Source organism: Felis catus, chromosome B3, assembly GCF_018350175.1.
Source record: "Felis catus isolate Fca126 chromosome B3, F.catus_Fca126_mat1.0, whole genome shotgun sequence".
Taxonomy (NCBI): Eukaryota; Metazoa; Chordata; class Mammalia; order Carnivora; family Felidae; genus Felis; species Felis catus.
Genome location: NC_058373.1, coordinates 1,736,589 through 1,753,751, shown reverse-complemented (window position 1 = coordinate 1,753,751; position 17,163 = coordinate 1,736,589). Strand labels below are relative to the sequence as shown.

The window sequence follows — 17,163 nt, the reverse complement described above, 5'->3', positions numbered from 1 at the left end:
ACGTTCTAAGCACAAAGAACGACGAGCGCATCTCTCTGCCTCTTTGCGGCACACGCTCCCGACGGGAAGGCACAGTCGGGTGAGGGCACCCAGCCCCCCGGGAAGAACGCACGGCTTACCTGCGGGGGGCCACGCCTTGATGTAACCCGTGCAGTGCACCACGGCGTACTGGGCCTCCCCGTCTTTCACGGGGCCAAGGCCGTTCCTGAAGAAAGAGCATCCGTGAGATGGCTTTCCGCACCAGGCGGGAGGCAGGGACGCCGGGGTCACGCGTGCCTCGGGGGCTTGAATTTCGCCTTCCCGGCACCCTGAGGTCCCGCCTCCCCCGGCAGGTGCACCCAGCCCCCTCCCTCCCCTCAGCCCCGCACGCGTCCCACGCCCCCCCACCCCCGGCACCCCCGCCCGGCCTCGCTGCTCCCCCGCTCAGGGCGCTCATCACGCCCTCCCCCCCGCGCGGCCCCGTCACGCGTCGCCAAGGCTCACTGACCTGAACCTTTTCCTCATGGTGGTTATTCTGTTCAGCGGCAGGTGGTCCAAAGGAGCGTTCCCACACCTAGGATTCGGTAAACGCTGAGGATGAGTAAAGCCCGAAGCAGTTGTACGGGACGGCCCTGCGGTCAGAGAGCCGCTCTGATCGATGCTGGCGCTCTGACGCGGGCTCGCGCACCTCCGGTCCCCGGCTGTCACCGCGGCCGGGGGAGCGTGACCCACCTGGCGATGCAGAGCCCCCCCCCCCCCACCGCCGGCCGGACCCCTAAGAAAGACTCCAGGGGCTCCCGGTCACGTTCGGGGTCACGCAAGCAGGGTGGTGGGGTCTCTTCGGGCCTCAGCAGAGCCATCAACGCAAGACGTGCGTTGCCCGCTGACGGAAGGACGCATGTTCCCAGGCTGCGGCCGTGGGGACCCTCCCTGCCCCTGCAGTGTCCCGTCACTGGGAGCAACGTAACCGCCTCAGCCCGCTGACGTCAAAGGGCAGAGTGGGGGCGACGGAGGCCCTTCTCCGGGAGGCAGGGGCCAGGAAGCGACCTTCTCCGCCACTCCTCTCAATCCCCCCCAGGCTCTGAACATCGAGGGTCGCCCTGCCACCAGGGTCCGGCCGGTGCTGTGTGTACCCATCCTTCTGTGTGCTTCCGCGTCCCGACTCCAGGGCAGGTAACGCTCTGGACAACTTCACGCTCCGTAGGGCACAGAGGAGAGGCCAGCTGTGCTCTGAGACTGGGGACGGCCACCCACAGGTGCGTGTCCCCCAGCAGGGACGACCTGGGACCGCGCCGCCTGGCCGGCTGGCATCCTCCCAGAACGAACCCGCTTTATTGGGAGGACGAGGTCAGGTGCTCGGCAGACGGCAGAACTGCCCGCCTCAGGGGGCAGTCACGTCCCCCAGAGGGCACCAGGGCAGGGCGGGGGCTGCCTGACGTGGCCTGCAGGCAGAGTGACGATGGCATGGAGACGCAGGACCGGGTGTGGTGACGTCCCCGGGGAAGGCGTTCCGCAGGGGGCCGTGTGGTGCTGGACTCAGAATCCTACAGGTGCTGCCCCCGCGCCGGGGTGGGTGTGCTCTGCTGACGGGGCGCTGTCCGCGGTTCTGTCCTCGGGACGGCGTTCTGTCCCCAGTGGCCTCCAGCACACGGACACCCTGCCGTCCCCGTGCTGTGAGCGGACCGAGAGCACTCATCCACACAGGCTAATATGAACTCAGATGCAGCGATCGTGTTTTCCGTCGCCCGAATGCCGTCGTGTGACCTGAGGCAGGTGTCGAAGGGAGTTCCGTCCCGTCTTCCGCAGGAATGGAGAGGCGCTGCCTCGGAGGACGGGTCTCCTCTCTGCATGGACGGCCCTGACGAGTCACAGGTCCGGCAGCAAATGGGAGGAGAGCGACATCTGTGCTGAGCTCCCCTGAGCCAGCCTGGGGCTGTCGCACAGCTCGGCAGAAGCTCAGAGAAGGGCAGGAGACGGCCGGGCTCGATCAAGGTCGGTGTGGGGTCCCAGGGACTCGAGGACAGCCTGGGAGACCCCGAGCCGGGCAGTGGGGACAGGCTCCCGTGCCAGGGAGGAGAGGGCGGAGGCCGCCCTGCCACCTGCCTGCAGCTGGGGCTCCCGAGGTTTCTCCTTCTGCGGCAGGGATGCCCCGGCCCTCGTGTTCAGGACCCTCAGGAGCCTCTGCGGGGAGCACGCCTTCCTTGCAGGAACGTCCTTCACCCCCCTTCCCTGCCAACCGGCCTGCATTTCCGTCTCGGGCTTGTTGGCCCCTCCTCGCCTCCCTGCCACAGGAGCAGCCCGGGGGCTGAGGCCTGACCTCTCCTCCAGCCTCGCCCACCTCCCGGTGACCTCATTCAGTCTCCAGGCTTCAGGGAGCATCTCGGTGACGGCGGTCCCCAAGTCCGTACCTTCGGCCCAACCTCTCCCTTGCATTCCAGAATCCTGCGTCCAGCCGCCTCCTCACTTGCACCCTTGTTCGTCCCCCCTGCGGGTTTGTCCCCCACACACAGGCAGAGTGAATTATTTAACGTGATTCAGAATGTGTCATTCTTACGAGAAAACTCCAGCGGTCTCCCGCCTCATTCAGAGTAAAAGCTGTAAGTTACCCAACATCCCCACCTTACCTTACTTTAATTTTTTTTAATGTTTATTTCTGAGAGAGAGAGAGAGAGAGAGACAGACAGACAGAATGCAAGCTGGGGAAGGGCAGAGAGAGAGGGAAACACAGAATCCAAAGCAGGCTCCATGCTCTGAGCTGTCAGCACAGAGCCTGACACGGGGCTCGAGCCCACGAACCACGAGATCATGACCTGAGTCAAAGTCGGACGCTTAACCGACTGAGCCACCCAGGCGCCCCCAGCCCAACCTTACTGATGACCATTCTGCCCACCACGGCCACTCACCCTGTTCCTTGGATAGTAACCTTATTGTTACTTAAACACAAGAACATCCCTGCCCCAGGGCCTTTACACTTGCGGTTCCCTCCACTTGGTATTTTCTTTCCCCAGATAGTCCCAGGTCTCCTGGGACATCTCCAAAATGCCACCTTATCATTGAGACCCCCCACCCCCACCCAACCTATGTAACACGTGAACTAACCACTCCTCCTCCTTCTTAAATTTGTTTTATTTTCCTCAAGAGCACTTACCACTATCTGACATTCCCTGTGTCTACTTGGTACTTTTGCCCATCCTAGATCTCCCTTACTAAAGTGACATTCTACAAGCTCAGGGATTTTGTTTGCTTTATTCAGGGCTGAACCCCGGCCTGGCGCAGGCAGGCCCTCGACAGATGTCTGAATGAATGAATGAATGAATGAATGAATGAATGAATGAATGAATGAATGAGGGGTACTGCCTCGTCTTACAGCCTCTGCAATTCCACGTCCCGGCAGATTCGACTCACCAGGCACCCCTGCCCCACCCCTACAGGGCCTCGGGGCTGAGGGTACAGGGACTCTGAAGCCTTGTTCTTTCTTCCTCGGGGACAGAAAATTCTCTAATTACCCCCCAGTTCAGTCACTCCTGCATTTCCTCCACACCACGCGTTAACCACGTACACGCTCGGTATAGATCGCGGGCGGCTCAGAGAAGATAACGCCAAGCCCCTGTCCTCAGGGCAACCGCTGCTGACTCACGGAGCCCAGACATTTCCACCTGAAGCATCAGGCGACAATCTAATAAACACTAATGAAAACGTGTGCTTTGGCACAGGAAACACAAAAGCGAGTACAAAATCGACCCATCTTGCATAAAACGTGTTGACCAATATGGTGCCTGGAGGGGTTGGAGTTCAGAAGGGTCCTGAAGGACCGGGAGAAAGTTGGGACCCAGCCGACAGGGGAAGCCAACCCAGGAGTGGGCAGGGACGGGCAGGAAGTCCGACAAGGTGGGTGGGAGGAAGGGGGACGCGGCATCCGAGGCGGACCACGGGGTCTGCAGGCTCACGTGCTGCAGCCGGGACCACGGGGTTTCACCTCAGCAGAGCCCGTCAAGGCTCCTACTGGTGGAGCAGAAGGGGCAGCCGCCCACCGCCCGCCGCCCGCCGCCCCGCACAGACCTCATTTACCCGCCACCCACCGCCCTCCGCCCCGCACACACCTCATCCTGCAAATGAAGGACCTCCGCGAGCCCATGCACATCCTCATGGAGGACTGCTGTCCCTCTTTCTTCACCGTCCCCGTCTTCAGGTCCAGGATCCGGCCTAAGCGAGAGAGGGACACGTGTGAGCCTCTGCCTCGGACGAGGGCGTAGGGCGGGGAGAGCTTTCTCCAAACGCTCTGCAAATGAGGGCAAACGGGGCTGCACGGATCGTTTCTTGGATCCCCAACATTCTCTGGCTGGGAACACGGGGGTCACAAAACCCGTACGATTCTAAGTGCCTCGTCTTCTTCCGAGGACAGTCTGCCCCTGCTGTCCCTGCTCTGTCCTATGACACCACCTGGAGTCATTCCGACTCGGTTTCTCCCCCCTCATTTCACGGAGACACGTTCGCCACAGTCCCCAGCTGCCAACCCCAGCAGCCGCTGCCCGTGGTCCCCTCTCCTCTCCGAGGAGACCCCAGCTGGGCCATCTTCTCTCCTCCCGCCGCGCACCCCTACCGGCTTCGTCCACGGCCGGGACAACGCCTCTGCACCCCACGCCTCCAGCACCAGCCCCTGCAGCCCCTCCGCCCCAGCCCGAGACCACCCAGCACCACCCACTCCTCCCTGACGTCAGCCAATGCACCACCGTCAGCGCGGAAATCCACGTCAGAATTCCAGACGCTATGTGGGAGTCCTTCCCGCCCTCCCCTCCTGCACCCCCATCGGTCTCTCCACCTCCTCCCCCTGCCTGCCTTCCCTCAACTGACACCCGCTGGCTCCCAACCTCCAGCATCCTTTCTGTCAGTGCCCCTGTCCCACGGCCGCCAGCTGTGTAGACAGCACACATCTGACTGCCCGCCTGGGCTCCAAACCGCATCGCTCACAGGAGCCCCCGACAGAGCGTCTCGGCACGCGGCCCTGCCCGCCACCCTGCCCGAGAGAGATGTTGTGGGAACCACCTGTCTAGTTCGACGTGTTCTAGAAGGCACATTTCTTGAAAAGTTAACAAATAGGCAAAGTCGCTTTCAGTAATAGATCTGGAGTATTACCATTTCACCGTGTAGAACACTAATGGGCAATGTCTCATTTTTTTTCTTTTTTTTTTTTGAGAGAGAGAGAGAGTGCACACATGCACGTGCGTGACCGAGGGAGGGGCAGAGGGAGGGAGAGAGAGAATCCTGACACAGGGCTCGATCCCACGACGCTCGGATCGTGACCGGAGCCCAGATCGAGTCAGACGCTTAACCGACTGAGCCCCCCGGGAGCCCCTCGTTCTTTCTCTCTGGGTCTTTGCAAGGGATGTGTCTTTCACACACGGGGCACATCTCCGCTCCAACGAGCCTGTTCCGGGTGCGTGGCGAGCACACGTGGTCGGTGGCCCCTGGACAGGGTGTGAGAGCGGCTCCAGACACGGTGCCCCCGCGTGCGCATCTCCTGGGGCCTCGCGCCTCACACGTGTGCACGCGCAGGCCTTTCTGCCAGCTCACGCCCCATTCCACATGAACTGTCATCCTGGTGAACGGCTGCTCGCTGTCCAGGGCCAGCTCGGGTGTCACGACCCCGGGGGAGTCTGTCCCGGCCCCCGGGCAGGGCCCCCCGTCCACGTCTTCATTCGCCCGCTCGCCCGCTCGGTGTGTATCCGATGGCTTTGCCGCGCCCGGCATCTTGTGAGGCTCCGGGACCCACGTGGCTGTGAGCACGGTCACCCTACCTTCACGTCCCGTGGAGGAAACCCGTCTGTGACACCCGTCACGTTGGACGGCGAGGACTTACCCGCCCTGCGCTTGAGCTCTGTGCCTCGCGGGCCGGGACCAAGTGCGAAACGTCCCAACGCGGCTCACAGCGCCTGGATCACCATACTTGCCGGTTGAACTGAAACCGTTTGTATGCGTCCGGAAAGGGCTTTTGCCCAAAGTGGGCACGAAGGAACCAGCTAGAACGAACGGCTTCCTACCCGTTTCCCTGATCCCACAGCAGAGCACTCACGAAGAGACACGCATCCATCACCCGCCTTGCTCCCTCCGCGGAAGAAACGCCGCGTCCCCGCCCTCAGTGGGCCCTGTTTCGCGACCAGGCACCTGCCTCCCGACCGCTCCTCCTCCTCTTCCTCCGTCCGGCACTCAGACACCCTCACATCTCCGTCATGGTGGCAGGGGAGGGGGCAAACAGAAATGGTCCCTGTCCCCAGCACGTCCCTCTTGGACGTTTCTCCCCCGGGGCGCCTCTGTCTCCTGCCTCTCCTTTGCTGGTTCTCGGCCCTGGGGGGCTCCCCCCCCCAGTCCTCCCCCTTTGGGCCGGGACCCTTCGCCCTCGCTCTCCGCAGGACCTTCAGGGGCTCTTTCGGCTGCACCACACCTTGCGTGCCGATGACACCAAGGCGGCCTCCCCAGCAGGACCTCTCTGGGAGGCTCGTACGCGTCCACCTGCCCTCGGGGCCTCTCAGACACTTCGCGCTCCGCGGGTCCAAAACCAAACCCGCGTTCCTGTGCAGGGCGCCCAGACCTTCCCTGCCTCCCGCAGGCCCCGTCGCGGTCACCAGCCCACCCCTACCCAGCCGCTCAAGCCAGACGTCCAGTGCCAGGTGCACAGACCTGCTTCGACCCCGCCTCCTTCTCTTCCCGCGCGACCCTGGGCGTGTGAACTGATGGGTCTGCCCTCCAGCGTCCTCACCTGTAAGATGAGGGTCGCAGGAGTGTCGCCCTCCGACGCTGTCGTGACGAGTAAACCCGCGGACGCTACAGAGGGACCAACACCGCGTGTGGCTCAGAAAGTGCTCTAGAGGGGCGCCTGGGTGGCGCAGTCGGTTAAGCGTCCGACTTCAGCCAGGTCACGATCTCGCGGTCCGTGAGTTCGAGCCCCGCGTCGGGCTCTGGGCTGATGGCTCGGAGCCTGGAGCCTGTTTCCGATTCTGTGTCTCCCTCTCTCTCTGCCCCTCCCCCGTTCATGCTCTGTCTCTCTCTCTGTCCCAAAAATAAATAAACGTTGAAAAAAAAAAAAAAGTTAAAAAAAAAAAAAAGAAAGTGCTCTAGAAACGCTTACTGAATACAGAACACAGAGCGCTCACGGCACATCTGAGGAGCCGCCAACACTCTGTCCTTCCTGACACCCCCCCCAAAACCTTCCCGCGTCCGCGTCCCGCCGCCCTCAGCCCCCTGCTCATCTGAGTGGGCAGCCGACCCGCCCGGCCTCACCCCCTTCCACCCGTCGTCCGCATCCCTCAGAAGTCTCCACTTCCATCGCGAAACGGCCGGGCTCGATCACTAGGGTGACCCTGGCGCTCAGCTCTGCTGCTCTACGCTTGCTTGGTTTGCTTTCCCTTTTCCGCCAACGGAGGCTTAAGACCCGCACTCAGGACACACACAAGGAACGCACGAAGCGCGAGGTTCCCGGCAAACTCAAAACAAACGATCGCGTCCCACTCCTTTCATGCTCCCCGCTACGGATCCCCAAACCACTCCGAGACCTGCAGCCCTCTGTGAAGGGGCCCCCAGATCTGGCCTCTGCTCGCCTCTCTGGCTGCACCTGCTGCACCCCTGCGTGCCCCCCCGCCCCCCATCCTGCCCGGCTCAGAGCAACTCGCTGTCCCCGTCCGTCCCCATGCGCCACTCCGGGTCCCGAGGCCCTGGCCTCCCCAGCAGCTCCTCCTTCCTTTGCCTGATGATCTCCCATTTCTTGTCACAACTTACCCAGGCGTCACCTTGCCATCATTTAATAAATATTTACTAAATGCCTCCAGTATGCTAGGCACCGATAAAAGCACAAAGAGTTACACAGGCGGAAGCCATTATATAATCTCGAGGGTGAACAGACAGCAAAACCCAAAGAAGAGAAAACAGGGGAGGGAAGAGACTGCTGTCAGGTGGCGATAAATGCTACAAACAAAAAGAAACCAGAGAAAGGGTAAACGCGTGACCAGAGACCCGCCCCTTTGCGATAAATACTTGAATGGATTTCTATCACCTGAAACCCAAAGGGCTGGGCTCACCGCTCCCAACAGAGAGGAGGGAGTAGAGAGCATGTACAACACAGGGTGGTCACCTCCCGTCCCCCCCCCCACCCAGCACCTGGGGGCCCCGTCTCCCTGGACCAGAGCCAGCTGGCACTCAGGGCTGGAGCAGGTGCCTCGCCGGCCGGCCCTCCCAGCACCCTCAGCGGCAGGGACGCTCCAGCCTCTGCTTCCCAGGGGACCAGCTCTGCAGGGTGAACGGCCCCCTATGGACACCAGCACTCCGGGCACTGCCGGCCCTGCACCTGCGGGCAGGACGTGTCCACCAGGATTCGGCCCCAGCGAGAGGCCCGCCCCCCAGGCTGCCGGGAGCCCCTGCCCCGGTTTGACACCTGTCTGTCTCACTCACAGACGGCTTCTTTTTTGCGGCTGTTTTCGTTGTAAACTGTCACTTGCTTTATCATCGACCAAATGGCACACGGTTTCAGCTGTGAAGCGGGCCAGCGTGAGAGTCTGTCAAATTCCAAAGTGGGCTCTGAAAATAAATCACAGCTGCGCAACACATGAGCCGCGGAATACGAGGAAATGAAAAAACACATTTCCATGATCTGCTGTCGTGACCCCGAGAGGCAACCACTCCCACGTTTATTTCTCCGTGTGCTTCTCCGGTTTCCGTGGGCACGATGAGCCCCCTTCCCGGGCCCCTCGGGAGGAAAACGTGCTCAACTTCGTACAGTGGGTGTTCCTGAAAAGCTGTCCGGAAAACTGGAGTTTTGACAACTTTGAAAGCGGCGGGGACGTATGGAGGCAAGCGGCCCCTCGGAGCGGAATCCAGGCCGAGGCCGGCACCTTCCAGGGTCCAACCTGCTCCCCGGGGGTCGGAGGGCCCACTCTGCAAAGCCATTGCGGGGTGGGCCCACCACGAACCCCGGCCCGCCCCGCCGTGGCCGCTGCTGAACTAGAGACACGAGGCCACCTCTCGTCCCCGCACCCCTCGCCCACGCCCCGTGCCCCTGCTCCCCTCCCGCCCTCTGTCCTCCACGGTGCCCTCTGGAACGCGCACCCCTACATCCTCAGCACCGTACGGAAGCGATGACTCCCTCCGGGGCGTGGGTCCATTCTCAGAGCAGGCAGGGCCCACGTGACTCCGTGGCCAGGGTGCCAAAGAGGCCCCGGCCACCTCCACACAACCAGCAGCCGCGGAAGCATATACTTCTCTGGATTTGGCGCACAGAGGGGAACCATCTGGGACCCAATGGCGTGGCCCATTCCGGAAGGAAGGGGCAGCAGGGCCCGGAGGCTCGGCCCCCGCCCGTGGGGGTTGTGGGGGACGACGAGCAGCCTGCTTGGCGTCCTCTCCGTGGGAACACGAGACCAGACATGCCTACTCTGAAGGTCACGTGAACACCCGAAGACGTACACGTGCAAGGTCAGTCAACCCCCTTCAGGAACCAGAGCGTAAGAGCCTGGCGGGTCCAGGAGGCACTTGCGTGAGCCCCAAGATGGCAGCGTCCTGGCCTGGAGCCCCACGGTCGGGGAGCCTCCCCTGGTCGGCCCGGCCCCTGCCTCTTGGCTTTCTCTGAGAGAAGAGGGCATTCTGGAAGGTTCTAGAATACAGCCCAGAACACCATCTCAGGCTAAAGGGTTGCAGAACTACTTGTTTTCCTCTTAAAATGCTCTTATTGTAAATCTAAAGCGATCTCTTGGAAAAATCAAATACACGCATACATACACACACACAGTAAAAACCCCAACCTTCCTGTCCAGAGAGAGAGACTATCGACATCTGGGCCTATTTCCCGTCAAACTTTTCGTGTGCATGCCTGCTCTTTCTTTTAATTAATTGAGGCTTCATGGTCTTTATTGTTCCACCTTATGTCACAACAGAAACTCATAAAATGTAATCATAAACATCATTTGAAAGGCTCTATAGCATCACTTTGAGTAGACAATTTACTTTCGGACGTGAAGCCATTCCCAGGGCTTCCACACGGCAAGTAACGCCGTGGCGAGCGACTGGGAAGAAAAATACATCCACACCATGTCAGGGTAGGTTCCCAAGAATGGAAATCCCGCCTCCAGTGACAACAGGCTGTCCGTACCGACACCCAGTCTGCTCCAGGCTCCGAGTGAACCGCGGCCGGTCCTGCACGGAGAGTGTTTCCACTCTATGGAACGGACAGAATGATGGCACATCATCTCAGGCTTTTCGACGATAATTTTTCTGAGTCTAGAGCATCTAGGGTTTAGGACAGGACTCAGCAATCTACGTGTTGACATCTGTGACATCCGACCCCAAAGGGGCTCACTGTGATTTAAATATTTACTGGATCACGGCCACAGCCGTCACGGCTCCTCTCGGGCCTACAATGGCAGAGCTGAGTGCGTGTGAAAGACACTGTAAGACTCACAAAGCCAAACCTCCCGACTACCTGGCCCTCAACAAAAAACCATTTGCCAGCTCCTACTTTTAGAAGGATGATCACAGATGCCAACACAGAGCACTGTCCTCTGTGGGCAAAGGGCCCTTCTGTAACTGTTTTCGGTAAGCTGATTTTTAAGTATTATTTAGATCAGCGGTAACTTTGTAAAAAAAAAAAAAAAAGAAAGAATCAGAAGTTTGTGTTGGATAAGATCACAAAAGAAAGCTCTGTGCTCATAAAACAGCTCCCCAGGCTACAGCAGAAATACAAATATAAATGAGAATTATTTCATCAAAAGAATCCTTAAGAAAACTGGAAACATCTTATCTTGGTTTAGAAAGAAGAAACCCCAAGATAGCAAAGGAGGAAAACATGGGAAAATTATTAGGAACAAAGGCAAAGCGGTGGCCCCGTGATGGACACTATTTGATGCCGTTCCAAAGACGTGTGGCCCCCGGGATGGGGACCAGAGGCTGGACGGGACTTTGGTTGCTGTTCCAGTGACAGCGTGTTCTTGTTCTCAGAGGCTGACCCCGGCCACGTTAGCAGCTGTGCACACAGGAACAAACACCCCCCGGCGCGCGGGATCTGCTCCAGAGCGCGAGCCCCATCGACGGAGCCTCCTGCGAGGGAGCTCGGGTGCGTTTCCCTCGTATTTCGTCCTGGCTGGCAGGTGTCTGGGCACGACCGAGGGCACAGCTACACCAATGCTCAAGTGGTGGCCAGAACGGTTTTCTTCTCGCACCAGATGAAGGGGCTCTGGGTGGGCAGGACACCCGTCGCCCCAAGCACCCGGGCCTCCCCCAGCACAGTGCTCTCCTGCTATTTCTTTATTGTGACTGTCACAGCATTTGCCACCTTCTTGTCTGAGCCCGCCTCCCCGGCCATGATGATTGGTTGAGGGCTGGGCCCCTGGCACACGCCGGACCGATCACAGCACCTCATTCCTCCTCTGTCCATAGTGACCGGTCCCCAAACTCGGAAAGGATCCAGCCAGGCCAGTCAGGGTCCCCCACGGGCCAAATGTGAGCATTCCCACCTGTCCTCTCTCTACCCTTTTCTTTAGGAACCTGAGCTCAGCCTCATGGAGGGCCGGACCGACGGCAGCGAGACGGACTCTAAGAAAGCCCTGAAGGTGCTGCCTGGTGAGAGTGCCATCACGGTGTTCAGATCCTTGGTGCCACCAATCCCCAGCCCCCCCCGCCCTCCTTGAACACCCGCTTCTGTCACTTGCAAGCAAACAGCCCAGACGAATGCAACCCTCTTCGGCCTTTGACAGAAGGAAGGACAAGGGACCGAGGGCTACTGAGGCTTTTCCTGAGGGCGGGGCATGACGCAACAGTTTGTGCGCGTGACCCCGTGAGACCCCATCACGACCGCAGAAGTGGGGTCACGGTGAAGCCAACAGGCAGGAGGAGAAGGGCACTGACTGGGAGGGGCCGGCCTCCCGGGGAGAAACCCTGTCTGTGCCGCCCAGACGTCCGGGAACTACGGGCACATGGAGATAATAAGACGCAGACCGACTTAGGGGAGGCTCCGCTGTTGTTCCTAAATTCTCCGTGCGCAGTGCAGCCCCTCACTGTGGCGCCCCGGGCACAGACACCCCACGACCCCGCTGCTCGCGAGACCCGGCCGTGTGGTCCCCAAGGCAAACTGAAGCCCAGAGACACCAGAAAACTCAGCCAAGACTGGCCTCCTCGTGGGAATCTGAGGAAGGGTCCTTGCTCCCGGGCAGCTGCTGCTCAGGCACTTGCAGCCCACCCCCCCTCCCCCAACCAGCGGAGAGCAGGGTGGGCGGGGGACAGGGGACAGCCGCTGCAGGGGTGGATCCCAGGGTGGTGGTTTTCCCCTCTTTTGTAATTCGTGTGTTTATTGCTTTTCCGGTTTTGCCTGCATTTTGGTAGGAGCCTTTAGGTCACGCCATCCCCGGGACACTCCTGAGGGGTCTGCACCCACTGTGGGTGCAGTGACAGGGCCTCAGCACCCCGGGGCAGGCACAGTCAGTGACCAGGCTGGCGGGGCTGGCCGGGGGCAGTCCTGGCTTTGCCCGCTGTCCCAGCAGTTACTAGGAGAGCGGTCACTCCCCCAGAGGCGGCCGGCCAGGGACTCCTGACGCTTCTGAGGCCCAGCGGTCCCCTGACGTCATCGGTGGGCAATGCTCTGAGTGTGCTTTTGAGTGTGCTTCGCGAGGGCCGCCCCACCCTGTAAAGGCAGAACCGTCTGGGGAAATTCGGATGATTTGTATTTTAAATGTAAGACTATCAAAAATTTAGATTTTAGAAGCAAATGCTTATAAGACTAGCATTAATACTTAATGCCGCCCATCTCTGAGAGAGCGAGAGAGAGACGCCCGGCCTGGGGGACTGAGTGTCCTAGTCAGTCTGCAGGGAAGGAAGCTGGGAGAAGTGACCACTGGCAGTGGTGATCATGTCACCGAGCAGAACAGCCCAGAGAGGGAAGCGTTTCCAGGGAGCAGGACAGGCTCGCAGGGAACCATCCCTCCTCTGGGTTAGGACTTAGCCCATGGCCCTCGAATAGCAAAAGAAACACAAAGGGACCCACAACTAGAGCCGGTGACAGGGCCGAGGCCCCACAGACGCTCACAAGGAGCCCTTCTGCCCGGCGGTCTGGCTTGTGCGCGAGCCCGCCCTGCCCCCCGGGGAAGGCGGTGGGGAGCCTCTGGCTGGGCAAGGGGCCGGAGGCCGGGCCATCGTGCGCAGAGCATCACGGAGGTGAGGTCCTGCACGCTGACAAGGGCAGGATGGACGCGGGGGTAGGCAGAGACCCTCGGTGGGGGACGGCCACACTGCCTCTGCCGTGGACAACCGGGCTCCCGCGGCCTCCCAACAGCCCCCGGCTTGGAACTTTCTCCGGCGGACACATTCCAGGCCTGACGCCAACCACCCGAGCGCCACCCGCGGCTCCAGTGTTCATTCCCAACCCGCCCCCCGCCCTGTCCCTCCCCCGCCGTGGCCCCCCCTGGCCCCCCCGCACCTCTTCTGCTATTTAATCTGCAGAAACAGTACAAGTGCTTCGTCCTGTTTAGAACATGCTGGGCTGTGCTTTAAAGAAACACATTCCTCTCGGGGTATCATGCTACAAAAATGCCAGAAATGCAGGCCTGAGGCTTTCATTGTAACGGTAAACGATGAAGCGTCCTCTCCATCCTTGGCTGCGGAAAGGCCGCCCGGCGCGTAGAAGGAGCCCGGGCTGACACACTGTGTTCCAGAAGGCAGTTTCAGGTCATGCCTTGCCTCCCCTGCACGCTGCTAACAAGACTATCAAGAAAACACAAAAATAGCCACAGAAATCCGTATCCATGCGGAAACGCGGCCAGAAGGGCCTCGAACAGATCCGAAACACGGAGGGATTTCTGCAGGAACGGGGCACGTGCGGCCTGTGGTTCAACAAAGACAGAGGAAGGGACTGTCTGGGAAGCAAATAACAGGTTCCCCTAAGGGGAGCCTCCAAAGGCACAAGCAGCAGAAAGAACAGGGAGTCGGGAAGCAGACGAGGGGTCCCAGGGCCTGGACGGAGGGCCCCGGCCAGAGCTCTCGTGTCACCTGGGATTCTGGCAGCCAGCCCGTCCCGTGAAGAGGAGGAAGGAGGCAGGCTGCCGGGGGAGGGGGCTGGGGAACGGGGTGGGGGATGGGGGGGACCCTTCCAGCACACACACCCCCCCCCCCGCCAACCCTGGCTGGCGGCAGCCTCCCAGCCCCGCCCCCCACAACCCAGCCCCAGTCTAGAAAAATTAACTTTCAAAGAAATACACACAGACCCAAACCGTTTCAGCTCTTTGTACACGTTAGGATCCAAGGACGAATGAAAAGGTGAAGGAGGCGAGCGTAACGCATGGGAAGATTCAACACGGCAAGAAGGATGTGACTGCAAAGTCACACCAAGTACCCCCCCACCCCCGCCCCACGAAACGCATTCCAGGGACGCGGGCCACACCGAAACACCCGATCTCAGTGGTACGCACAAGATCCTTCATAAACAGAAAGGCAGTGACCTGAGTCCGGGAAAGATTGCTTTTGGGTGAAAAACGTGATTTCAGGATCAAAGCCCAAATGAGAGCAGCTCAACCAGGAAACTAGAAGAAACTCCGAGAAACAGTCCTGGAGCCACAGAACAGAGCCCGCAGCCGGGGACACAGGGGACAGGGGACACACTACAGGGACTTCTGCTTCCAGTCCAGACAGAGCAATGGGGCCCAGGTTCACCTTCCCTCTGAACCCATCAAACAACCGGCAAAATACATAGAACAACAGTAAACGGGCGAGGCGAGGCCACGGGTCCCCCAAGGACCGCCTGGAGAGCACCCCCAGGCTGCAGCTCAGGGGACAGGGCCCAGACTGAGCCAGCTAGTGGAGGATGTGCACCTGGGAGGCTAGGACGGAGAACCAGGGCGGGAGGTGCACACAGGGGACCCCAGAGTTCTGCAGGGGTCCCCCGGAGCCAGTACCAGGCTACCGATCGGCCGGTGCGTGTGAGGAAACCACCTGAGGCCAAAGAAAGTGCCCGCGGGAAGGTCAGAAAGAAGGAAGAGCTGAGAACTGAAATTCTGGACGTGAAAACCGCTGCCTCCAATGGAAAACACACAAGATGGGATTAAAGGCAGACGAGATGTTTCAGAAAAAGAGATTAGTGAACTTGGACACACAGAAAAAAGTATTCAAAATGAAATACACAGAGATCAAAAGGATTTAAGGAAATGAAAAGAGCATCCGTGAACCGTGGGAGAACTCTCGCCGTCTAATATATGTGTAATTGGTGTCCCAGAAACAGGAGGGAAAGACGGGAACAGGGAAAAACATGTGCGGAATGAAAAGCTGGTACTTCTTATAAATATGATGAAAACCGTAAGCCCAGAGATGAAAGCCACTAAATGAACACCAAGTACAATAAACACGAGGAAGCCATACTAAGGCGAGCCATAATCCCATGTTCAACACCAGTTACAAAGAGAAAAACCTTAAAGCCAGCCGGATAAAAAGAGGTATTTTGTACCTAGGGCAGAGTTGAGAACGGCACGGAGTTTCTCGCGGGAGTCAACGCCAACGAGAAGACGCTGGATTCACAACAGCAAAGGAAACCACAGGCCCACACCCATCACCAGCACCGCAGAAGAACCCTGACACAGAACGTTAGCAAGTCAAATCCGACCACGTCCTGCCCCAAGTGCGGTTCATCTCAGGAACCAAAGACCTGCTTCGCTTTGAAAAACTCAACAATGTAATTCACTGCAAGGACTAGAAAGGAAATGCCACGCTGTCATCACAGTAGAGGCCATCTCCCCCAGCCACGCCCCTCCCCCAGCTCCACCACGGACGGGGACCGCGTCCGCTTGGCCCACCCACGTGCCTCCCGTATCGGGCCCAGTTACGCGTGCTGCACGAGCAACGAGGGGATGGCCTCACGACGCGCCACCCGCCTCCGTCAAGTGCTTCCCCTCGTCCACAAAGACCCGCTGGGGGGCTACTCACACCGTCCTCGTGCCGGTGGGGACCCGGGCACCCAGGGAGAACCCGTACCTTGTTCACGACTGCCTAAATGGTCTGGGGTAAACCCGGGACCCAAACCCATGGCGGACTATGACTCCCAGGCCCACACTCTTAGCTCCCCACCCCGGGCACAGGTGAGTGTGCATGGGGACAAACTGTGAGGCACGGGCACTTTCCCGGCCCCGTCCCATAGTGTCAGCCGGGCTGCTGAGGACAGAGGCAGGGCGACGAAGGAGGCTTCGAACTGAGCATAAGCACGTACATTCCACGGCGGCCGGGCTGTCTCCTGACACGGCCAGGGGCTCCCGGGCAGGGTGCATTCCAGAAGGAGCCAGGCGGCCCAGACAAGAGCTGGCCTGTATGAGCGCTGAGGTCCCCACGGCACGGAGCTCTTCTGATTCTGGGCCCTCAGAATACGTGCACTTGATTCAAGGTTAAAGAATGACATTGTAAATAGCTCATTTGAGACTAATTTGTGTCATCACCAGAAAGGGGAAAACCGAAACCCATCCGTCGTCGGATCACTGCCTGAGTAAACGGCTGGCAGGCGAGGCTCTGCGTTGGTGCGTAAGAAAAGAATCTACAAAAATAAAAGGAAAAGTGAACGCAGATGTTCGTCTCAATTAGCTTCTACTGGGAGAGCGATAAACAGGAAAGATCACTGCTGTGCGTGCATTTTTATTTAACCGTTTGGTGTGAGTCATGACATCTCAGAAGGAAACGTGTCTCTTTTTTTAGTGAAGCTAAAGGAAACTATTTTAATTTTCTTGATCCTGCTGGAGTGTTTGCAATCGAGTTATTTTTAACCAAAGCATTACAAAATACAGCCGCCACGTGAGGCTCTTACTAAAACCTGCATCCTACAGGAGGAAGCAATGATTCCGTTGGTCTCTTCACTTGTCCTAAAGTAACTCGAAAGAATTCTATCTGCCTAAAAACAATACGACTCATAGATTATTTTTGTTCCGGTTTCCCATTGTAGATGGAGAAATCAAGTCTTTGTCTATTTACTGTTTGAGCCTCAGAGCTAGGACCAGAGATACTTGGTTAAGAATTCCAGGCTTGCAAAGAGGATTTCAGGGCTCCTGCTGCTTACTGTCAATTATGTTGCTGACGGATGACATTGTTAACATTTTGTTTCTTCTTTATTTTGATCCTGCTGACATGTTTGTCCTGCTAAAAAACAGATCCGGGCTGTATTCTTTCATTTTTATGGGTGTTTTTTGG

The 17,163-nt window shown here is 58.9% G+C and overlaps 1 protein-coding gene across 8 annotated transcripts in view; it reads right to left on the bottom strand.

The window, feature by feature from the left end:
• ARNT2 (aryl hydrocarbon receptor nuclear translocator 2) overlaps nucleotides 1-17,163 on the bottom strand; it is a 147,475-nt gene that overhangs the window by 66,572 nt on the left and 63,740 nt on the right. For all 8 annotated transcript variants that reach the window (XM_023254804.2, XM_023254803.2, XM_019831777.3 and 5 more), the window contains exons 6-8: nucleotides 4,080-4,182; nucleotides 488-553; nucleotides 120-205 (exon numbers count right to left, since the gene is read on the bottom strand). In XM_023254804.2, coding sequence (XP_023110572.1) covers nucleotides 120-205; nucleotides 488-553; nucleotides 4,080-4,182 — 255 coding nt within the window. The remainder of the gene's footprint in view (nucleotides 1-119; nucleotides 206-487; nucleotides 554-4,079; nucleotides 4,183-17,163) is intronic.